General features: G+C 43.2%; 1 protein-coding gene across 1 annotated transcript in view; it reads left to right on the top strand.

Annotated features, from left to right (window-relative positions):
- Positions 1-127: 127 nt before the first annotated feature.
- Positions 128-24,142, top strand: part of KIF20B (kinesin family member 20B) — a 38,718-nt gene continuing 14,703 nt past the window's right edge. Inside the window, exons 1-21 of the mRNA XM_082221999.1 lie at positions 128-301; positions 1,957-2,104; positions 2,391-2,477; positions 2,573-2,692; positions 2,871-3,009; positions 4,137-4,321; positions 7,037-7,094; positions 7,345-7,539; positions 7,732-7,843; positions 8,585-8,653; positions 8,740-8,886; positions 10,157-10,319; positions 11,820-12,143; positions 12,954-13,093; positions 14,131-14,260; positions 15,517-15,739; positions 16,110-16,171; positions 16,885-17,004; positions 18,337-18,496; positions 20,103-21,225; positions 23,760-23,898. Coding sequence (XP_082078125.1) covers positions 1,958-2,104; positions 2,391-2,477; positions 2,573-2,692; positions 2,871-3,009; positions 4,137-4,321; positions 7,037-7,094; positions 7,345-7,539; positions 7,732-7,843; positions 8,585-8,653; positions 8,740-8,886; positions 10,157-10,319; positions 11,820-12,143; positions 12,954-13,093; positions 14,131-14,260; positions 15,517-15,739; positions 16,110-16,171; positions 16,885-17,004; positions 18,337-18,496; positions 20,103-21,225; positions 23,760-23,898 — 3,843 coding nt within the window. The 5' untranslated portion in view covers positions 128-301; position 1,957. The remainder of the gene's footprint in view (positions 302-1,956; positions 2,105-2,390; positions 2,478-2,572; positions 2,693-2,870; positions 3,010-4,136; positions 4,322-7,036; positions 7,095-7,344; positions 7,540-7,731; positions 7,844-8,584; positions 8,654-8,739; positions 8,887-10,156; positions 10,320-11,819; positions 12,144-12,953; positions 13,094-14,130; positions 14,261-15,516; positions 15,740-16,109; positions 16,172-16,884; positions 17,005-18,336; positions 18,497-20,102; positions 21,226-23,759; positions 23,899-24,142) is intronic.

The raw sequence follows: 24,142 nt of genomic DNA, 5'->3' as shown, positions 1-24,142 counted from the left end.
TCCTATATAGAGAAGCGGCCGGAAGCTGCCGGGCCTCCGCGACTACATTTCCCAGCGTGCTCGACGACGCGGGCGGTTGGCTCCCATGAGCCTCGGCGGCGAGGTTTGAAAAAGAGCGCAGGTGAGCTTCTTTCGCTGGGGCGGCGAGGCCGTTGCCACTTTTGGGGGGCGGTTGTGCGCTTAACGGGGCGAGAAGGGCTGCCGTTGGCTGGGCCGCCGTCCATGGGATAGGATTGATTTCTTCTGTTTCGTGGGGAGAGACCCAGCCGGTTCTCGCACCCGATTGTATGTCGTTTTAAAAGTAAGTAGATAAATGGTGGCCCTTTTTTTGCCCCTTTCGGTCTGCATTCGGGTCCGGGATCCGAGCGGAATGGCTTACTTTAGTGTCAAGCCCAAAGCTGAGCTGGTAGCAGGCCTGTAGTTGCAGGGCATCGTTGCATTATATCTTACGTTTTTGAAATAACGCACCTGCGCTTTGGATCCGAATCTTGGTAGTGCAAAAAAAGAAAAAAAAAACATGCCAGACCTTACTAGAGATGAAATTTTGAAGCCATGGGGGAGAAAAACAGCTTTCATTTTCCTGAAGCAGATTCACAGCAAGTTGGGGAGGAAAACAAACCTACAGTGCCGTGTTGTTGTTTTTTAAAGCACTCCTTACATATCCAAAGCCATTTGAGGAATAGAATGGTCGTGCCTGGCTTATTAAAAGTACAGTCTATTCAGGCGATAGTGGCTGTGCATCTGACCCACAGAAGCCCCTGCTAACATGCTAAATCTGTATTTTCACTCTAAGTCTGTAGGTCACTTTAAATACATGTAAATCGGAGGTATGGCATAGGATGCGCTCAGTGTTTTGCTACAGCTGCACATTTGTGGAATATCAGCATCGTTGCTGGGCCATCTTACCTGAAACTTGACCATGTTTCTTCTTATCAAGGCTTTTGGTCCTTAATTTGTAGTGTTTTAAATACTTGTTGCCTCTTTTCAGAGGTTGGGATGTGTTAAGCCTGCCTTTTATATTACGGGTGTGTTTTTTGGTTTTTAATTTGTTTTGGTTTCATAGTACTTTTTTTTGGGACGCGGGTGGCGCTGTGGGTAAAACCTCAGCACCTAGGACTTGCCGATCGCATGGTCGGCGGTTCGAATCCCCGCGGCGGGGTGCGCTCCTGTCGTTCAGTCCCAGCGCCTGCCAACCTAGCAGTTCGAAAGCACCCCCGGGTGCAAGTAGATAAATAGGGACCGCTTACCAGCGGGAAGGTAAATGGCGTTCCGTGTGCTGCGCTGGCTCGCCAGATGCAGCTTGTCACACTGGCCACGTGATCCGGAAGTGTCTGCGGACAGCACTGGCTCCCAGCCTATAGAGAGAGATGAGCGCACAACCCTAGAGTCTGGCAAGACTGGCCCGAACGGGCAGGGGTACCTTTACCTTTACATAGTACTTTTTAACTTTGCACTCTTTTGTAAGTTAATTTGGGTTACTTTTTGTGTAAAAACAACAACAACAACAACTAAGTGCTATTAATGCTACTTCGCATCCTTGCAAAGCTTCCAATGAAGTTTCCAAAGAAGACACTCAAAGGACTATGGCACTAAAATGGCCTTCTCAATATGGTGTCCACTGTCCACCAGATGTTTGGATTACAAGTCCTGACAACCTTGGGAATAGCCAGCACTTCAAGTAGTTGTACTCCAAAACATCTGATAGGCACCAGGTTGATGATCACTGCATTAAACTGTACTGTAGCTGTGCCCATTTTTTCACTCTCCTCTCCTTTTCTGCAAGGAAAGTTCAGACAAACAGGACAAGGCAACTCTAAAATCTGAGTAATACTTACAGTCTGACATATGAGTTCACATGATGAAGAAATTTGTGTAGAGGTCCAAATTTCATGTTATTGGATGTTCCATTCAAGCAACTCTCTCTCTCCCCCCCCCCCGCTTTGTCTTCTTTAATAGGATGGAGTCTAATTTGGATAAGCCATCAATGCTTAGACCATCCTTTATTTCTGCTGTTGAATTGTCCCCAAGAATTATCCCTGTGGATGTTAGTGACATTAGGAAGAATCTCTATAGTGATTTATCATCAATCTCTGATATAAGCCAGGTAAGGGAATTGGACGACTCCAAGTGATAATGACAATGTCTGTTGTACTGTACTTGTGAAAGTGATCCACGCGGAAATGGCTGAGATGGATGTGATGTCTTGGAATACTCAGTTGCTCGTGGAATTAAACAGTTTGTAGTCCAGCTTCTGTGTGGGAAGTTGTTCCCCATGTGGAATAATTTAGCTGTGTATAGTCTATTGAGATTAAAGGCTCATAAAACCAAGAACCTTGAGTATATGGCAATATTGTTGGACAGCACTGTGGTTTTACTCTTTCCCTCTGTAGAGAGAGAGCTTGGAATCCAGAGAACGCATTCATGTTTGCCTGCGCATTAGACCGTTGATGCAGTCAGAAAAGGAAGGTGATTCTCAGGTGTGATTTAAAAATAAATTCTAAAAGCAAAATTTGTTTAAGAATGCCATCTGCTGAACTAAAAATATCTATTATCTATCTCCCCTTTCTTACAGAATTGTATTTCTGTTCTTGACGCATCAAGTGTTATATTAAAAGCTCCCAAGTCTTCCAAGGTATTCCGGCTTAGTGAAAAAAACTTGCAGCAATTGGTGCAGAAATTTACTTTTTCACAGGTAAATAAAGTGTAAAGGGCTATTGGCGACTCATAACCCTTAGTATGGAAACTTTGCACATAATAATGCTTGAATACTTCTCACTGATTTGAAAAGCTTAAGAAAATATAGTCTTGAAAGAAATTGTCTGGAATTTCAGTATGGAAAGCCATAAAATATCTTCTTATTAACTTTTTAGGTATTTGGACCTGAAACAACCCAGGAAGAACTCTTTGAAGGGACTGTGAAGCAGCCAGTGCAAGACTTCCTGAAGGGACACAGTCGCCTTGTATTTACCTATGGTGTTACAAATGCTGGGAAAACATATACATACAAAGGTACTACTGAGCATCCATGTTTCTCTGGACAAAATGTTAACTTGAGTTCCGTGTTACTTGTGTATGCTCTGTGTCATCAAACTGTGTGCTACAGTTATTTCAACTCTCTGAACTACTTATTTTTATTTGGAATATGTGTATAATATGTTTTAAAAAATGCATTTTGAATTGGAACATAGGAAACTGGTTTTGTAACCCCGTATAGTAGTAGTAATAATAATAATTTATTATTTATACCCCACCCATCTGGCTGGGTTTCCCCAGCCACTCTGGGCTGCTTCCAACATAATATTAAAAATACAATAAAACATCAAACATTAAAAACTTCCCTAAAAAAGGATGCCTTCAGATGTCTTCTAAATGTCAGACATCTAGGTACTCTAAAGCAGGGGTCAGCAACCTTTTTCAGCTGTGGGCTGGTCCACCGTCCCTCAGACCATGTGGTGGGCCAGACTATATTTTGGGGGGAAAAGGAACGAATTCCTACGCCCCACAAATAACCCAGAGATGCATTTCAAATAAAAGCACACATTCTACTCATGTAAAAACACACTGATTCACAGACCGTCCGCAGGCCGGATTGAGAAGGTGATTGGGCCGCATCCGGCCCACAAGCCTTAGGTTGCCTACTCTTGCTTTAAAGGGTTGGTCCGATCCCTGCCCCCTGAAATATGAGTGAATGGAATAGATCTAAGTATGAACAGCACAAATGGATTTCTAGTTGACCGCCTATATGGGTTTTCCAGGGGTGGGGGAGGGATTACTACATTCAATTCACTTGATCTGTTTTAGCATTTCTGTTTTAGTAAAGAAAACTGAAAACGCATACTGTGATCATTTTATGCTCTGTATAAATATTTCAAACTTTTCCAATAGCCAAAAGTATTTGACATGAAATACTTGACTTTGGTGAGTAGGGGTAAAGCTTATTCAGTGTGGTTTAAATGTTGCTTTCCAAAATGGGGGTTGAATATATTTTTACTGGAATGCTGATCCAATCACCTTGTGCTTACTCCAAAGGTAGCTCTAATTCCACATGTATACAGTTCATGTTGCCTCCTTGCCCCCTTTTCCTGATTCTGCTCCAAAAGCGTGTTCAAAGTTCTGTCAAATCGTCCTTATGACAGGTACTAATGAAGATGGTGGCATTCTCCCAAGGGCACTGGAGATGTTGTTTAAGCGCATCCAAGGCAAACTGTATTCAGAGATGGATCTCAAACCCCATCGTTGCCGAGAACACAGAAGGCTGACTAAAGAAGAAATCAGAGAAGAAATGTCTGTCAAATGCTCACTTCTCCGTCTTATAAAAGAGGTGTGTCAATTTAGAATGCAATCCTGAATACTTACTAGGGATTTAAGCCCCACTAAATCAGTTGGACAGATTTAGAATTATGATAAGTTTTAATAACAACCATTTGTAAAGAAACTGAAAATGGTTGTGTATGTGTGTGTTTTTGTATGTATGTATACATATACACATATTACCAAAATTTCACTATGCTCTGACCAGAGTTTTCTATGTTGGTGTGATGGTTTTTTTGGCTGTGGGAATTCTTACCTATTTGGCAGAGACTCATTGAGATTAATGGACCACTTGGCCATGTCCATTCATTTGGTGAGTCAACTCTGAGTAGGATTCACATTGGCTGCAACCCGTATGCTTGCTGTGATTGTCCAAAATGCCAGAGAATCTGCTGTGCTTCTGCCTTTACCTTTTCTGCAGTTTGATGTATCTTCATACATTTCTGTTCAGTTTTGTAGAATCTCAGTTCAAGAATAAAAGGTGATTTGACCATGTTAAATACATAAAGAGAAAAAAAAAATCCCTGCCTTTCAGTGAAAAATCATATCCGAGGTGCCATAATAAATAGTCTATATTGCAACAAAGTAGATTGTCAATGTGATACCAGTAGTAGAAAGTGGCATAATAAAAACCACATGGGCACCACATATTATTTAATAATCAAAGCTGTTTGTACAGAATATAAAGGGCAAGCAGGTGTGTCCATTGAATTTTGCAGAGGCGGAAGCAGGAGCTGGCCTCATCCTGACATTGCTATGCTAGTTGTACATGCATGGGCACTTCCCTTTGAAGGTTTCTTCGCCATGATTAGGACCCCATTGACACGATTTACTTAATGAAACCCATCGGCAGAATCTTAGCGCAGTGGGGCTCCCATCGCCTTCTCATCCCCCCCCATGGCCACTTGAAATTGCCTTATGGGGGTTGGGAGAATCCTGGTACAGTGCTTGGTGGGAGGAGAGATTGTTCTGCCTGTCAAGCTGGGATGCTTGCACATTTGAGACATTTCTAATAGTGTCATTTTGAATTCCAGCCTAAGTGCGTACCACTCTTTGACACTAACTGGGGGGGTCGGGGAATTGCCAGGGGAATCCTACCAGCGGGGGTGGGGGGAGGAAGAAAGAGCTTATTGTTGGAGATGGGATTGTAGCACAGCCCCACAACATTTTTTTTTTAACACAACAGGCCTCAAATTTGTTCGTGCTACACATAATTATTTATTGATAAAATTATGTTGGAACTTGGAAAACGAAAAGAAATGACTCCTACCATTACGTGATTTATATAATAAAAAGTGGCTACTTTATAATATGATCATGGGGCACCCAGAAAACAATGCAGCTGCATAAGAACATCAATCATTCACAAAATATAAATGAGCCTCTTACATATATACAAACTCAATGAGAGGTGTGAGCTTGCTTTTGACAGGAAATCTCATTTATATTAGGTCTAGTTTGAGGCAAACAAACTCTCATCTCATCAATGCAAATAAGTCTTTCTCTTTTCTGATCTTCCATATTTGTCAGAGTTGAAAATGCCTGTTCACAATATTATGTCATGGAGAACTGCAGAAGAGTAGCCAATGCTATTCTCCAGCACTCTGTTCGAATGGTGATTCTGGATCACAGCTAGCATTGTCCTCAATATCACTTGATGCTCTCGTTTTGAAAATATATTTATCCATATTCTACACATAGATAGATGGGCACTATACTACACTCAAATGATTAAATGTTTCTTTGGGTGTCCTTGAATCTTCCCACATTTGCCACCCTCTCCTGCCACACCCTTTGAAAACTACTGCCATAGGCCATGTTGTCTGGGGCTGATTGGACCTGGCGGCCAACAACTTATGGAGGGCACCATGTTGAGTTCCAGCTAATGTAACATTGCTTCGTTACAGAGGTCCATCCCTGTTCTGTCCATGCTTCCTTCCTATGCCATTGTTCAAACTTTTTTTTTTTAAAAAAATATTGCCTGACCAGCATGCAACTGTTATCAAAAAACAGGAACAAAGGAAGCTGCCTTATATCATTGGTCTAGCTAGCTCAGTATTGTCTACACTGACTGGCAGCAGCTCTCCAGGGGTCCAGGCAGAGGAAATCCCCATCCCTGCTGGCGACTGAACCTGCATTTGCAAAGCCGATGCTGTCCCACTGAGCCATCGTGCCTTCTCAAGTGCTAAGTATGCTCTGGCACAAATACTGTCTAGTTATGGAAATTGTGGCATGAGTTGGAATCTGCTTCATCAGGTGCATGAGAGGAGGAAGAAAACTTGGTGATCCAAAGGCAAAAAATACAAGAAATAGCTGTAGGTGTTTTCCATTGCTATGCAGAGCATAAACTCAGCAGCCTCATGTTTGAACTTTCCTGGAGGAGTTGTGGAATTGTGGTATTTCCATGGAGATTGAAATGTTCTTCCACTGACTTCTGAATTGTTAACATATCCAGATTACTTTGTGAGCTACACAAAGTGGGTTCTGGCCCATGAATGCTTATTCCTTTGGCCCTTAAAGTGCCATACAATGCTGCTGTTGCAGCAGCAGCAGCAGCAGCAGCAGACTCGTATAGGTATGCCTGGTAAGGCTTGCTCTGGTTACCATACAAATGGCAATTTCATTGCAATGATCCATTAGCACATCCTAATTTTCCAGTCCTGCCATAGAAAATACGATAGAACATCTAGGATAACCCATATTTTGTTTCTGTCTTAATTTTCAGGTTGATTATCCAAGTGTCGTTAATGGGAATCGCAGTGGAATTGCTGATAATTCTGATGGTAAGTTACGTATCCGAAAGCCAAAATTAGGCTCCAAAAATTCAGCGTGCACTATTGCCGTAGTAAGTAATGCTGAAATGAGACTTCCCCTTATACTTTGAAAAGCTGTCATTTTCCAACCTTGGATCTTGTGCTGCAAACAACAATGCTGTCTGAACAATGTTCAGTGCTATTGAAGCAGCCTGTTTTAAATCACATCGAGATGGACTCACTTCAGCAGAATGTTAATGCCACTCCATTGTTCCGACAGAGTTGGATGAACTAGCGAAAGAAGCTGAACAATCTAATGTGGATGAAGGGAGAGGTGCAAAATTCTCCATCTGGGTTTCGTTCTGTGAAATTTATAATGAGTGCATTTACGACCTGCTGCTCCCAGTGTCCAATGATAGAAGAAGGAAGGTGTTGCGTCTGTCACAGGATGTAAAAGGCTGTTCATATGTTAAAGGTAACAAATATCTTAAATCTTTGGTAACCAGTTTCAGTAGCCTTAAGGTGTCCTGCTTATTCAGTGCCCAGGCTGTGTGCAAACTAGCTTTTAATTCAGTGTAATGCTCCTAACTCACATTCTTATTTCCCTTAATTTCTTGCTTTAATTCTTGTTCAGTGGTGAATAATGAACCATTTCTATTTCTTGAAGATCTACAATGGATTCAGGTTTCAAATTTCAAAGAAGCTTTTAAGCTCATGCAACTAGGCCTGAAACATCAGAGTTTTGCTTCCACAAAACTGAATGCCAATTCCAGTAGAAGGTAAGAGGCCGATAGTAAAATCAGGATATGTTCAATGTGTAGTAGCATAATGGTTCACTTTCAGCTTTTACTTGCAAGTTTATGCAACACAGACTTGTTAAAGTAATGCCCAGTACCTAAGGATCCCTACACCGTTCTTGCTCAGATGTGTTTCTTGAAACAATCACCCACATGTATCTTGTATCTTGTGCTGAACTTTGGGGCTTTTAATTATGTGAAGTTTTCTGTGATTTAATAAATAGTAATGGGTAGGTGATTCCTTGGAGATCCAGTGTGATTTTTAATGTTAAGTACAGTAAGCACACAACACAGGGCTTGCGTTCCGGGCGATAATGCGTAAAGCCAAAATTGCATATGGTCAACACACATTGGGTGCAACGGTGGGTGGGATTGCCAAAGTCTTTTTTCCAAGACACCTACTCCCTTTAAAAAAAAATTGGCCAAGTGCATAAAGTTAAATGTGTACAATGTGTGTAAGTTGCAGAGAATAGGGCAGTGAAGAGGCCTGCAATATTCTAAAATCCTTATCTGGGATGTTAAAAGAAGTTAATATGCATGTTTATGTATCTTCCAAATGGTATAAATATATCTTAAAATCTATCACTATATACTAGAATGGAAGAAGTGCCTCGAGGTTAGGAGCTATTAAGATTTTCAAAATGGCAGAAGGCTGCAACGTGTTCACTGATGTTTAAAGATAGCATTGCTGGCAGCAACGTCTGTGTATTTTTGATCTTTCAGCCACAGTATATTCACTGTGAAAATGCTAAAAATTGATCCTGAAGCAACTCGTGTGATGCAAGTCAATGAGTAAGTTTTGTATTTCATGTGTTCTTACCGATTAAAATTGTAAGACCAGGCAACCTAAATTTCCCACTCCTTTTCTTTATCTCCAGATTATTCCTCTGCGACCTCGCTGGCTCAGAGCGTTGTACACGAACCCACAACGAAGGAGAGAGGTTGAAAGAGAGTGGGAATATTAACACTTCCTTGCTCATTCTAGGCAAATGCATCAGTGCCCTGAAGATGAGCCAGCAATCAAAGTAGGTTCTGGGAAAGCGTTTCGCTTCATGTTAAGGGATGGGGGCGGGGGCTTCTAGCAGCTCTCTGTAAAGAGAAGGAAAACACCTTTTGAATGAGAGAAGTATGCATATTCCTCATGCAGATCTCTGCTACCTTTCATATAACATAGGTGTTTAAGAGAGACCTAGACTGCTTAACAGCCTGTCCTTAACCCCCCCCCCACCTGACATGATCCCTACAGGATGTGAATCCTAACAAGCGGGAAATGGTGTAAAAGGAGGCAGAGTGCTTTAAAGAGCCAGAAATTGCCTTATCTTTCCAAATGTCACATTTAAGCCTTTAACCAGTCCTTAAATAGGAGTAAGAGATCCTTCCATTTTTAGGGCAAGCACATCCTTTTGCTAGTCCGGTGAAGCATGATACATGACCAGTTCTCAATTGGCAGTGCAGTTTCCAAGCTAAAATAATAGATGATGATGATGATTTTTCAAAACTGAACTAAAACATGCAAGTGACAGGACCATAATGCGGTTATAATATATTTAAAAAGCTTTCCCCTGCCAAAAGTGCTGTTACCCAAGTTTGCTTGATCAAAGAAGCAAGCCAAAAACCTCCCTGACTGTACAACACTTACTTTAAAAATAGATGCTCAAACCAAGCTTGCTTGTTTCCCAGTGAACACCTGCAGTGTTTTGAAAGGACAGTTGATGTTCATAAGCGTGAGAGGTACCCAGTAAGATGCTGAATCTGTGTGCAGCTGCCCCATGTGGTGAACCACTGCAGGTAGCAGCCTTCACTGCAAAGAACCCACTCTTCTGCTCTGGAAGGAGTATTCAATGGCTTTCTGTTCTGGCTGAACCTTCCTTGAGCAACATACTCTGCCTGAGCTCTGGCGTACTCACAGATTGTTGGTTTCTGTTTGGTTCTGGCCTACCCTTTGGTCTTAACTTGTTATTTGGTCCCAGCTACTGACTTTCTCCTATGGCTTCCAGTTTGGGGCTTCCTTCAGGCTGCTGCCCACAACCCATCCTCAATGACAATAATCCTTTACCCCCTTGTCTTTTGGATCTCTGTAGAAACTTTTTAAAAACAAACAAACAAACAAACAAACAAACAAACAAACAAACAAACTGGGAAGCATGTGGTGAAGAAGCAACAGGCCTGAATGGACCTAAAGCCTTTCAGGCTATGCCTGTTTAAAATGAAGCTTGGCCCCATACCCTAGAAAATCTGCTTGAAAACACTCTTCGAAAATGTGAACTGCAGCTGTCTTGTTGGTTTCATTTTCAGGCTGCAGCAGCACATCCCCTTTCGGGAAAGCAAGCTGACTCACTTCTTTCAAGGCTTCTTCAGTGGTAAGGGGAAGGTGTGCATGATAGTGAACGTCAGCCAGAGCGCCTCTGCGTATGATGAAACCCTCAACGTGCTCAGGTTTTCAGCAATTGCTCAGAAAGTAAGTGTTCACATTTGTATGAAACTGGAAGTAGATTATTGGAGTCACCATGCAGTTAGAGACATACAAAAGGCTATGGGTCAGCTAGCTGGCTTCTGCCCTTAGAGCTCTTTTGAAGGGCAGGTGAATGTTTCAGATGTCAGAGCTTGGTAGGACTTACTTGCAAACAAGGAAGTACAGGAATGTAGTCCTAGTACTGGAATATTAATGGTCCATTCAAACAAGATTGTTACCTGTCCTAGCTGAAATTCTTAACTACTTTTGGACCATCTTACACTTTATGATCCCTGAGAAAAGTGTGTGTGTGTGTGTGTGTGTAGGAATTTAAATGCCACACATTTGCTTTCTTACCAATACCTGAAAGAGAATGGAAAGGGGAAAATGTGGTTAATTATGGGACTAATCTACAAGAGTGACAGTAACATCTGGGGGGAGAAAAATGAATCTCAAGTTTTCAAGAACTGATATACGAAGAAGCATCCTTGGCAGCAGCTGCTTATACAAATTAACTTGTGTTTCCTATTCTGTAAGCAGATCATTAAGTGGTATCTTAAATCAAGTACACATCTTCTCTAAAATTTGAAGGCCTTACACAAATATTACCAACCAAGGAAACTTTAAATGTAAACAACCAAACTTCCTCCCCCTTCCAAATCACTGTAACACCTATTCTGAAGTGTCAACTCGCCTTCCTTATAATCTCAATTACTGCAAATAACTCTTGTGATATTCATATAAAACAAATCCTTCTGCACTTATGTGGCACATCCACAACCTGTATGCTTTCTTCAAAGTTTATAAATGGTATCCATGTCTGGTGATTGTGTTGACTCCTGAAGCTTTTAGTTGATAGGCAGAAGCTCATCTATGTACCTTTAAGGTGCCACATATATGAATGATGCTAAACAACAGAGCTAATGATCTGCCAATCTATAGCGGGATAGGAGGGAAATGCAGCCCACCTAGCCTCTGCATCTGGCCCTCAGGCCTCTCCCCAGGCCACGTGCTTCTCCATTATCCTCCAGTGCCTTTCACCTAGAGTGTGTTACTGGAACTGTGATCATGTCTCTTTCCTGCCTGGATGGAGAGGGTCACCGGGTTATAAAATGCAGTGCTCCCATCTGCATTGTAAAATGAGACCTAGCATCTTGACATTAATGACCTAGAGGGGCAGTGGACTGTCTTGTTGGGGGTCTTCAGAATGAGGCCAGACAGCTGTTATTTGGGGTGTTCATTCAGTGTGTTGAGCTAGCTGGATGGCCTTCAAGGAGGTGTTTGGCTACCTGAATGGCATGGAAGATCCACTCCACCACCTCTGCTTCTGTGTCATAATAAAGAAGCTATATGGCATAGGTTTGTGCTGGAAGAAAGCATGGATTCTGGAAATCCTTAAAACGAGCAGGGTTTTGTTTTTGTTTGTTTTGGCAGGAAGCTTTAATAGCAGCTAAAACCACCGTCACAAACTGGCTTTCATATGTTTTTTGCTTCCTTCCTAAATAGGTCATGGTCTTAGATTCCAATGATTCTCCCCCAGAAGAGTCATTTGAGCAGATGGCTGTCAAAGCTGAATCTGAAATGAACACTGAAGAAGATGTGCGTTTACCCGTTAAAAGAGCAACTGTACTCTGGGAGAGGACTTTGGAGGATGTGATGGAAGATGAAGAGGAGGGGGAGGGGGAAGAGCTAGAAGAAGATGGCAGTGGGATGTATGAGGTAAACTCTGTGGCAGAAACCAGACTTGACAGAGAGGCTGAGCCGGAAGAAATGCCAGACCAAGTGGGAGATGAAGACAGTGACATTGTCATTGAAAAAGAAAAGTACCAGGTATGCCCTCGTGACAGGAATAGCTATGTGGATCTGTTGCAGCAAAAAGGAGGAATTCTTGAAAATAAGAGCCACTGTGTTAATTTGGGGCATTTACAGTCCGCTTCTCTAAGGTGTTTCATACTTCAGTCTGTTTACATTTTTTAAAATGAACATAGCAGCCAGTTTGAAAACAATAAAGATGCACTGAAAAATGTCTGCTGGATAGGGCTGCCCACCTGTCAGGTGATCTGATGTCACGATGATACCCTTTTTGCCTGCTTGGTTTGAAATCAGTTGTGGGTGAAGGCATAGCTTGCAAAGTTTCGGTAGTCAGACTGTCAGTTCCTGCAAAGTGCTTTGTAAGGGGCTTTGCAGGGTGGCTATTATGAAGCCCTGTGCAAAGGGCTGTGCAGGCATGATAGGTGGGACCTGCAGATGCCCTTTGGACTGAGCCAGGCCTGTCCCACACTTAAGGTTCTATTTGAGATTGGGTGTAGGGCAGGGCACAGTGGCTTGGCTGATATACCCTAGTGAGCCAAATGGGGTGGTTCTCCACCGTTGCCAAAGGTAATGCTTGGGATTTGGTGGCCTCTCAAACTTGGTAATTTGATTCTAGGACTTCCTGCCTTTCTATAAACCATTTTAGGTTTTCCACGTCTCCCTAGGGATTCACTAGAATGCATTTTTACGTCCGCCTTTCTTGTGACTCACAACGTGAGAGGCCACAGGCTTTGGGGCTCCCCGTAAATAAAATGACGATGCGCCACGACAATGAATCCCTAAACATGCCTTCCACATGCTGACTCTGCTCCCGGTGCTCCTGTTTAGAGGCTGCTTGCTATAATAGAAGATCTGAAAAACAAGCTGATTGCCGAAAAGAAGGACAAGCTGCTCATGGAGCTGAAGATCCGTGAAGAGGTCACGCAGGAATGTGCTCAGTATTTTGCAGAAAAGGACAGCCATTTCAAGTAAGTTTCCTGATCTTATATTTCCGGAGGGCTTGCCAGCATTGTTTAATGTTCGGGATTGGCATGCATCCACATACAGCCCAATCCAGCAGCCAGCTGGCTATGAACTGTGCGCTGAGACCCAAGGGAACAAGGCACACTTAATGTGTGTGGCTTCTTTATGTGCAAACACGTCAGCTTTCAAGGTTCCTGGTTGAAAACACCCCCATGTGCATCTTGCTCCACTGTGGTGGAATGCAGAGCTCATAAAGCTTAAGGCCCTCTTGGGCAGCAGACTTGGGTTCTTCTACTCCCAGCCCTTCCATTCCCTGAGGACACACAAAAGGTAATAGCTGCACTGAGGTATCTTCTTGTTGCTCTTATTCAGGATTCACCATAAGCCACATTTCTCTCCCTGCTTTCCATTCCCAGATGTGTTTTGGCTACAGATATTTTAAAGCAGCTCCCATTTACAAGTCGTTTTCTTTATGTCCTCTACCATTCTTTTGACACGGGTGGCGTTGTGGGTTAAACCTCAGCGCCTAGGACTTGCTGATTGCATGGTCGGCGGTTCGAATCCCCGCGGCGGGGTGCGCTCCCGCTGCTCGGTCCCAGCGCCTGCCAACCTAGCAGTTCGAAAGCACCCCCGGGTGCAAGTAGATAAATAGGGACCGCTTACTAGTGGGAAGGTAGACGGCGTTTCCGTGTGCGGCTCTGGCTCGCCAGAGCAGCTTCGTCACGCTGGCCACGTGACCCGGAAGTGTCTGCGGACAGCGCTGGCTCCCGGCCTCTAGAGTGAGATGAGTGCACAACCCTAGAGTCTGTCAAGACTGGCCCGTATGGGCAGGGGTACCTTTACCTTTACCTACCATTCTTTTGTCTTAAGACCTGCACCCAGCAGTTGGTGCTTCCCAGGAGCCCAGGGGCTTACCATCATTGCTCTTCCTGACATTTTGCCTTTTGCTGCTGCTGCTGTCATCCTCCTCTGGAGTGTAGGAGGTTTGTCTTTGGGAGAACCATTTGACATGTATTTCATTTCCGTCACTGGTTAAACTTAGGACAGTTGTTGGCCTTACGCAAGAAATCATGGAGGACAACTGCGAGGAGCGCATGCAGATTTACAAGGACTTGGTGAAGGAATGCATCCCACTGCCAAATAGCAGAGAAGACGCAGAAGAGACTCAAAAGGTACAGCGTAATAAGACTGGGAATGCCAGTAACCTTATTCTCCCTCGAACCTCTTAAGAGATGAATTTTTAAAGTTTAGCTCTCAAACTCACTGGGGTCCTAATGTAAAAATGGCACCAAACCAATGTGGTTGTAGGGCTCTTGCTGTTCCAACAAAGTCAGACTGTATAGTTCTGCTACCTGAGAGACACTTGAGATGCTCGCAAGTTTGAGACTACAGGGATGTTTCCAAAGGTAAAGCCCCTTTTCTGCCTGAAATATAAACCTTTCAACAGATAGGTTAGCTAAGTCTAACCGCTGGGTACCCTGATTTTGAATGCATTGAGGAAGAACAAGAACGTGCAGCCATACAGAAGGACCACATCTCAATTGTAGAACTTGGATTCAGTAGAGAACTTAAATGCTCTTTTTGCACAGGGTTTCTTTGGCAGGGAAAGAGCTTTTGAGCTCTCAGACTTGCTTACCCTGGGCTTTGGAGAACTTGGACCAGCCTTGCAAGATCTCATAAGAGCCTCCCAGAACCTAGCAGGCAATGGAAAGAGCTTAGAAACTCTCTGCACTGCTTGGGATGGTAAAACCTGTTTAGTGCACTATCTCTAGAAGGTGAGATCGCTCACGCGGGGGCAGTTCCAAGGGGGTGGTTTGAGTATATGCGTTGTTACATATACCCACCACCCCCTGAACAAAGCCCTTGTGTAAGATGCAAGTTACCTGTACTAGGTGGTGGACTGACTCTTGAAGATGCCATATACAATGCTGCTTTAACGTGAGGGTCAGTCCTCATCATGCCAAATTAGCTGGGGTATATGTGCAGCGTTGGCTGGTCTACCAGACTTCATGAAGGACCCTCCATTCTTGGCTCTCTCCCCATCTCCCTTCAGAGGACTTTTCCAGTGGTCCTCTGGTGTGATATTGCCTCCTGGTGGCCAGTGAAGCTCCTGTATGAGCAAGGAATGTATTAATCTTTATTTGCGTCAGCCATCGGCCAGAGCAACAAAAGAACAATGTGATATAGTCAATTATATAAAACGCACTTTAGGGTCCTGAATCAACAGTCAAATAGTGGACCTTATTCTGATTGCCCCGGCTAAAAACCTTGCAACCTTTGTTGTCATCTGCTCATCTTGATCTGCCAAGAGAAAAGACACTATGGCAGTGGTTGGGCGACCCGGAATGGATTATAAAAGAGGGGTGATAAGCCTGTATGAGCAAACTTTCATTGTTCCCCTTTATTTTTGTGTGTTTCTTTCAATAAGGGAGCGGAAGCTAGAGAATCGGGAAATCCAGCTGATTTTTCCTGCGTGGTCGAGTCACTGCAAGAAAACGTCTCTGATATTAAGCAGCAGGCCCAAATAGCGTATGGGATGCTTAGTGCCTTAGAAGCGCCCCAAACAACCATTGAGCGTCTTGAAAATCAGCTGGCAGAGGTAACAGCTGCATTATCTCAAGCCGGGGAAGAGCTCTTGGCCAGGAAAGAAGGTAGGTATAATGGAGAAACTTAATAAAAGTATTGACTAGGATCTAAAGAAACAAACAGCCAGTTCCATGCACCAAACAGACCTTGTCTTTCTTGGCTAGCAGTCTTTTGTTGCCACAGTAAACTTACATGGAAAAGCAATTTGGCATGTGGCATTGAGACGGGGAAGGGCTCTGTTCTTAAAGGGAAATAAGTCCAAAAGCCCAGTAGCCTTTTACTTAATATATTGTGTCTACTGATACTTTAAAGTATCAAACTTTGCAGTATCAAATACAGAATGTGGTTAGAACGTCTAACGCATCTCCCCAGCAAATTTGAGCATTTCTTTCCATGACATGTATTTAATGTTAACTTTTAATTACTCTCTTACAGAGCTGACAAAGCAGGAGAATCAACTGAGTGAATCTGCTAAAGTGGTTCAAGATGCTACTCAGGTAAGTGTGTTTAGATTTCTTTAATATCTGCCTTTGCAATAGGAGTCTCCAACTTTTCTGGACATTCTGGTTTTGAGTTTTGGGTACCAGTCACAAAATGGCTGTCAGGGCGCATAGCATAGCACAAAAGGACTGTTATGAGGGGAAGCATGGTATAACACAAAACTAGTGATACTATAGTTAGAGCGGTACCTCGGGATGTGAACAGGATCCATTCCGGAGCCCCGTTCACATCCTGAACATAATGTAAGACACGACCGCGTGTGCACGGGTTGCGTTTCGCTGCTTCCGCGCATGCGTGTGGCGTCATTTTGACCGTCTGCGCATGCGCGAGCGGCAAAACCCAGAAGTAACGCGCTCCGTGACTTCTGGGTCGCCACGGAGCACAACCCGAATGCGCTCAACCTGAAGCGTACTTATCCTGAGGTATGACTGTATTGCTGATCCCCCCCTCCCCCCGTGAGAACCTCATGCCATGGAAAGTCAGCTATGTCTGTTGGTCCTCATTGTAGAAATTCAGCTGTTAAATGTACAATAAGCCTTTTTCTTCCAATGCCAGAAGGGAGGAGCTCTAAACCCATAGCTTATAAAGCTGTGAAAAATCACCTGGACCTGGCCTACAATTTGCCTCACTGCATGCTGAGTTTCCAAATGGCCACATATTGCAGTGCATTGTCGCGTCTAATCCTAAACTTATTTACCTTCTCCTTAAGAAAATGGCTCTTCAGAACAAGCGCATACAAGAGCTAAGTGAAATTGTGGAGCAAAAGGATGATGAAATAGCAAGGCTGAAAGTTCTGATTAATCAACTGGAGGCGATCATAAAAGAGTCTGTGAGTGTTTAATTTTCCACTTGTTAATCTTAAAAGTAGCAGTTGCATGTTGACATAGTGGTGCCAAATTAAAATGCTGTCCCAGAGCAAAACTGGGCTCGAAAAGCCACATGCTTAGTACAGTTCCCCCAAGGGGGACTTTTAAGAGCTTTATTTTTTGAACAGCAAGCCTCACAAAAACACTATGAAAATGGAAACTTTCAGAAAAGGTGTTTTGTGATAAGACATGAGTGCCTGCTGTTCAAAGAAAGTTAAACACACGCTGCATGCATAAGCCTTTGGGTGTGTTTAAAATATGGCTCCTGGATTCCTGACTTAAAACTTGTTACTTGTATTTTATGTTACCATACAAGCATAATAGGATTTGTCTTGCTGCCTTTGGACAGAGCAAATGCATTTTTGTTCCCAGGGCCTGGTCTGAAAGCACATGATGTAGCAGCAGCCTTTTAGAAGCTAGGCAGGTCTGGTTCTTGAGAACACCATCTATAATGTCTTGAAAAGAAAGCTTGGCTATAAATGCAGTCAAATTTTCCTTAGAAAAGCACCAACTTTAGATTTCAAGAGGGGCAGAGGATGAGCTACCTTAAGGCAGATTTTAAAATGGCAGCAATGTGCAAGGAAGAATGGTCAGACTTTGGAGGGTGGAATGGGGAAGATGGTAGTAAGAGTGAACAGCAGTGGGGTAAAATACAAAGGGGGGGGAGGAATGTATATTTCTTTTTTGCAAGGGGCTTCACTGTGTGTCAATCACAGCAGTTTTAATCAAAATTGAAGAAATCCCAAATTCTCAAGAGGAATAATGTCTTCTGTCTAATGTAATCTTCCACAAAGTGAGGCATTCCCAGTTTCATTGGGCTCCCACTTCCCATCAACCTGCATTTATGGCCAACGACTAAATCTGATGGGAGTTGTCATTCAGCAACATCTGGAAGGCCGAAGGTTCCCACCTCCTCTCTTAAGGCAATGTGAGAGCTGCTGAGGGAGTGGAAGACAACAGTGGTCTCTAGCCACTGACTCATTGGTTATTCAAGCACCAGACCAATGAAATTGAAATGGCTATACAGTGGCACCTCGGTTTTCAAACGTAATCCATTCCAGAAGCCCATTCGACTTCTGAAAAGTTCGAAAACCGAAATTCAATAGCCAACAGCTAGGATTTAGGCTCTTGCACTCTGCGGAAGCCGCCTTTCCTGTTTGACTTCCGAGGTGCGTTCAAAACCCAAAGCAGTTCTGGGTTTTCGGTGTTCAAAAACTGAAACGTTCGACTTCCGAGATGTTCAAAAACCAAGGTACCACTCTACTAAATTGCCTTTCCTTTTTATATTAATGCAGGAGAGCACAATAGCCAGTATTAAACGACAAATGGCGCAGGAAAATGCTACCAGAGAAAGCTGCTCCTGTTCTCGTCAGCCTGTGGAGAACTGTGTGGGTGGCAGAAGAAAACGTTGCTTAGAAGATACAGAGGAGGTGGAAGGTCCACCTGCGAAGCAAGGTATCATTTCCTGTTCTGCAGATGCAGAGGCTCCTGAGGTCAAAAGCTAACTGCTTGTTAGAATGAGAACAAAAGAGCCCCAGCATAAAGGAAGGGTTGCGAAGAAAGCTGACTGTCAAATCAAACCATGCATCTTGCCTGAACTCTTTGTTGCTTATTGTTTTGTTTTATACAAGTCTGAAATAAAAGTGCCTTAATTACAAACTTCCTTTTTCATGTTGTGTCTATTCCTCATAGAGTAGGTGTAAGTTATCCTTCCACTGTATGAGCTATCCTTTGCTTAGTGAATCTTCTTGTTCAGTTGCTGTGTGCATGTAACTTGATTTTTCTATGTGTTCTAGTCAAAAGAATTGTCCAAAATATCTGTGTAGGTCCAGTGCAAGCGTGATGCTTAAGCATCACAATGCTTAAACAATGCTTAAGCATCAGGCGTCTTCTGCAGGTTCCCACCTCTCTTCCATGCTCTTCCTTCCTTTTCAGCTTTTGCATGGTGCACAGCACTGTTATATCCACAATGAGGTTAAACAGGCCATTGTTAGCATTATTTGCCAGGTATTTGAGACAACAAAACAACAACACCACAAACTGGCTTATAAGTATAAAACCAAATTTACTAGAATAATAGCTAGAATAGAGATAGACTTGTAACCATTCAAATAACAAACATACTAAGGTGCCATGTGCAAAACAAAGCCTGCAGATACTGTAAACCTGGAGTAGATAAATGTACAACTGTATCTTAACTAGTTACATGTGCAGTAAACGTTATACAGACAGGATAAATGAACCACTCAACAAGTAGCGTGAGTCCAATCACAGAACGGCAGCCCCGTGCTGCCACAACGGCAAGGGTAGCACACTGGAGAATATGAAAAAGTTTTTCAAAGCTGTGTTTCAAAGATTGAACTGGATGAGATGTTCTCCAATGGGTTTTGAGTTAGAAACACAAAGCCATATGCATGGATCAGTCACGGGAAGGCAAATCAAAGCCACTACCCTGGTGAGAATAACACAAGTGGGCAAAAGGAGGCTTGTGCCTGTGAATACTTTCTTTATCCTGAGCAAACCGTTTTGTATGATTGGCTTTTTGGACTGATGAAGCGTGTAGCGAAACCTGTAATATATCTGGAGAACAGGTCTCCTTTTGCCCACTTGAGTTATTCTCTGAGTTATTCGTTGCCTTTTTAAAGCACGAAAGTGGTTCTTGTAATGTGAAGATGGTACTTCCTGGTAAAACATCTCAAAGCAGGATTACTCAGTATGGCAAGACCAGAAACAAAGGTAGCCAATAAATGACTGTAACTTAAAGGATAGTATTTAACTCCATTTACAGTAACTGTTAAAGTAAGCTTCCTAAGTCCTTGCCCAATGATGATGCTCATATCTTTTTAGGTGTTGTAGTTGCCCAATCTTATCCCAAGATCTGAACTTTAGAATGGAGTAGAAATTAAAAAGATGGTCTCCAGCTGTGTGAAAGCACATCCATTTCTGAGTGAACTTGTACTATCCAACAATCTTTTTATTGGCCGCAGATCTTCTGGGAAATATTTGCTTGGTATTGGCTTACTGTTGGATAGAAGTAACCATCTTTTTAAAAATTTTGTAGGGTCAGTTATCAACCAGTCTAAAGATGCCACAGAGACAAAGAACACCAAAGAAATGCAAGAAATGAAGGAAAAGGGAGCAATGATGGCATTGCAAGAAACCAATCGAATGTTAGAAATGCAGTTGGCTACGCTCAGGAAGGAGATGGAAAATCAGAAAAATGAGAGTGAGGGCTTTTCTAGAAAGATAGCCAGCTTGTGTCAGGAACGGTTTTCTTCAGAAGAAAGGGCTTCTATCTTAAGCGGGGAACTCCAACAGCAGCTGGCTAATTGTGAGAAGATAATGGCTGAAAAAGTTGTGCTGAAAGACGAAAATAAGGGTCAAGAAGAGAAAATTCAGGCTCTCCTTCAAGAACTAGAGGCTGTCAGCCAAAATATTGCACAGAAAAAATCCAAGGTAAAAGAGGTTGAGGTAAAACTAGGCGAGCTAAGCAAGCTAGACCCACAGTGCCCCACTGTGGATATTGACTTGGCAAATCAATCGGAGAAGGCAGAGATTGCCAAAGGAGAGCCTGAGGAAACTCCTGCAACTGCTGTTCGAAAGAGCTCCTTTCATTGCAGCATTGAAATCATCTGGGAAATAAGCAAGCAGATCATTCACGCTTCCGCTCAAAAGAGCGCCCGTATTGAAGACCTCCTCCAGCAAGTTGAGCAGTTGCAGAGGCGGGCCTCGGATGCTGAGGATCAGGCATCTCGCCCAAAGTTAGAGCTGAGCGAAATGACCAGCCAAAGGGATGTATCCTTGCAGGAAAAGGAATGCCTCCTGAATCAGTTAAGGGACCTGCAACAGGAAAACCTGTGTTGCGCTGAAAAATACAGGGAAGAGCAAAACAGAGCCCTTGGCTATTTAGAGACGGTTAAAAAAACGGATGGCCTGTTGGAAGAGTGTAGGGCGAAAGAGGCTGGCATAGCATCTCTGGAGCAAGCACTGAAAGAAAAAGAATCTGTAGTTTTAGCCATGGAAAGAGAGGTGAAAGACATGCAGGAGAAACTCAACCTTTCAGAATCCGAAATGCAGAGGTTAAGTGACCAGGAATCTCAACTGAAGGCAGAAGTTCTAGAGTTGAGGAATAATTTGAGAACCGCTGAAAAGAATAATGAAGAATCGAAGCAAGCAATGGAACGGTAAGAAACTATTTTATCTTCCTAAAATGCAGGCATGAGCATAAAAGGATGTTACTTCTTGTATTGCTATGTTTATAGTTCTTTTTCCCAGGAGTGGCTTACATTGTGGTGGTCTCCTATCCTGACATTGCTTGGGGTCAGGTCCCCATTCTACCCTTTTAGCTTCAGTAGTTGAATTGTATTATGTAACAGAGTTCTTGATTGGCCCTTATGGTTTTACAGTGGTGCCTCGCAAGACGAAATTAATCCGTTCTGCGAGTCTCTTCGTCTAGCGGTTTTTTCGTCTTGCAAAGCAACTCTATTAGCGGATTAGCGCTATTAGCGGTTTAGCAGCTATTAAAGGCTTAGAGGCTATTAAAGGCTTAGCAGATTAGCGGCTAAAAGGCTATTAGCGGCTTAGCGGCTTAGAAAAAGGGGGGGAGCGAAAAAAAATCGGAACACTCGCAAGACGTTTTCGTCTTGCAAAGCAAGCCCATAGGGAAAATCGTCTTGCGAAGCAGCTCAAAATCGGAAAACCCTTTCGTCTAGCGGGTTTTCCGTCTTGCGAGGCATTCGTCTTGCGGGGCACCACTGTATTGCAAATTGGTGTTGTTGTGTGCCGTCTCTTTTTCTGTGAAGAGACAGCAGTGAAAAAAATACAATGAAAACTTACGTGTCTTCAGACTGTTCTGAGCCATTTTTTTCAAGTTATGAGCTTTACCTTTGCAAGCTTTTCTAAAATAGTGTAGATTAAATCGAGGAGTGTGTAATAAAGGCATGACGAAGGCTTCAGACTTGTGCAGTTTCTCTGGGAGTAAGCCCCACTAATCAAGAATGGGATTTGCTTTGGAATAAGCAAGGCTGGGATTAGGCGGCACATTTTTTAAAAAAGGCTTTGAAAATAGGTTCATTGGATTTGAACACTGTTGAGTAACTGATGTCCCTGATGGGTAAAGGGGCACATGGCACAGGCAGTTAGTGACTTGTGTTGGCACCTCCTCCAACCTGGGGAATTGTGGTTGTCATATCAGCCAGGTTGTCCTATTGCCTACCTGGGTACTCAGGGCAACATCAGGGCAGATTTGAGAGTCAGCAAGGGGGAGTTGCTGTGGTCTATAGAAATCCCCCCTCCTCTCTGTCCAGTGGGTGGGTGGGTTTAGAGTGTGTGTTTCTGGCGCTGGGCAATTGGGACAGATTAGGGGTTCTGCTGGTTTACTGCTTGCCTCGTTTCCCAGCAGTCTCCCTGCTTGAGCTGGCTTTAGAGGCCATGTTAAGGACTCCCAGACTTCTGGTATTGGGGGATTTCAACATCCAAGCCAAGGCGACTGACTCTGGGGGGGATCAGGACTTCATGGCTGCCATAATGACTGTGGGGTTCTCCTAACATGCTGCCAGCCCAATGCACATGGCAAGCCACACTCTGGCCCTTGTTTTCTCAACTGGGCAGGAACCCCCATCGTTCTGCTCAGACACTGAAGTCCAGTGCCGAGGGCCTTCTGGCGGTTCCCTCACTGTGAGAAGCGAAGTTACAGGGAACCAGGCAGAGGGCCTTCTTGGTAGTGGCACCCACTCTGTGGAACGCCCTCCCACCAGATGTCAAAGAAATTAACAACTATCTGACGTTTAGAAGACATATGAAGGCAGCCCTGTTTAGGGAAGTTTTTAATGACTGGTGTTTTAATATATTTTTAATCTTTTATTAGAAGCAGCCCAGAGTGGCTGGGGAAACCTAGCCAAATGGGCGGGGTATAAATAATAAATTATTATTATTACTATTAAAAGGGTGACGTAAAAGTGGGGGATATTGACATCAGATCACTTTCTGTTGAGATACAGGCTTTTAGCACCTTTCCCCTCTCTGTAGAGGCAAAGGACCCGTTAGGGAGGTTGCTCTCAGAGGCTGATGGATCCAATGGGTTTTCAGACAGATCTGAGGGATTTTCTGGCTGATACGACTGGTGCTCCTGTCGAAGGCTTGGTCAACCTTTGGAGCATCCTCCAAGGCAACTGACAGATCACGATGGTTTTACTATTCATTGCCGAAATGTTCTTGCTGATGAAATTTTGCTGCTGCTTTATTGTGTCTGTCTTTATAGGTTGTTGTATGCCTTTTATAGTAATGTATTCATTTCCCCCCAATTTTGTCTTAACGTTATGCTTCCAACTTTATGTTATGCAATTTTATTTTATGTTATTTTATTCTCTTAAAAAAAAATTGTAAGCTGCTTGGAGAGTCATGTGGCAAGCGACTAATAAATTAAATCATTAATAATAATGTTATAATATTTCTACCAGGCTTGCTGAACCTGGTTGGAAAGTACTAACAGTGGTGGCAATAGCTGAGGCTTGGCTCATGCAAGCAGATGAATTCCACTGAGGCTTTAGTAGGGCATTTTCTGGGTGAGAAGTGCATATTGAACCGAAGAATCTGCAGTTAATAAAAGCTCCCGGAAACCCTCATTCTCTTCTGCTTCTTGACTTCCTAGAATTAGGCCCCAAGGCTTAAAGAAAAGAATTCTCAAATAATCCTCCCCCCTGCTGCTTTTACTTTCCAGGTTGACTAAGGAGCTCTCTGAGAGCACGACTTTTTCCTCCTGTCTACAAACAGAAATTCAACAGAAAAACGAAGAATATGCTGAACTGAAAGAGAAACTGGCTGATGCCAAAAAGCAAATCGAGCAAGTTCAGAGACAGGTTTGTAGGAGGAGCAGTCAGGAAAAAGCAATTTCTTTAATTTATATAATTCTTTAATATATATCACTAGATATCATTATTGTACCGCTGGAATTAGACCACTTGCTCTTTATGTGAACTGCTTTGAGCACAGATGTGTGTATATGGGAAATGCAATCTAGAAATGAATTTGACCATGAGGAAATATCTCCTCCTGACAAACTTTCCCAGTCAGCTGGGGAGTGCAAGAGGTTGTGGAGTTTGG

This window comes from Podarcis vaucheri (genome assembly GCF_965113315.1).
Source record: "Podarcis vaucheri genome assembly, chromosome: 5".
Taxonomy (NCBI): domain Eukaryota; kingdom Metazoa; phylum Chordata; class Lepidosauria; order Squamata; family Lacertidae; genus Podarcis; species Podarcis vaucheri.
This window is presented reverse-complemented; position numbering and strand designations above follow the sequence as displayed.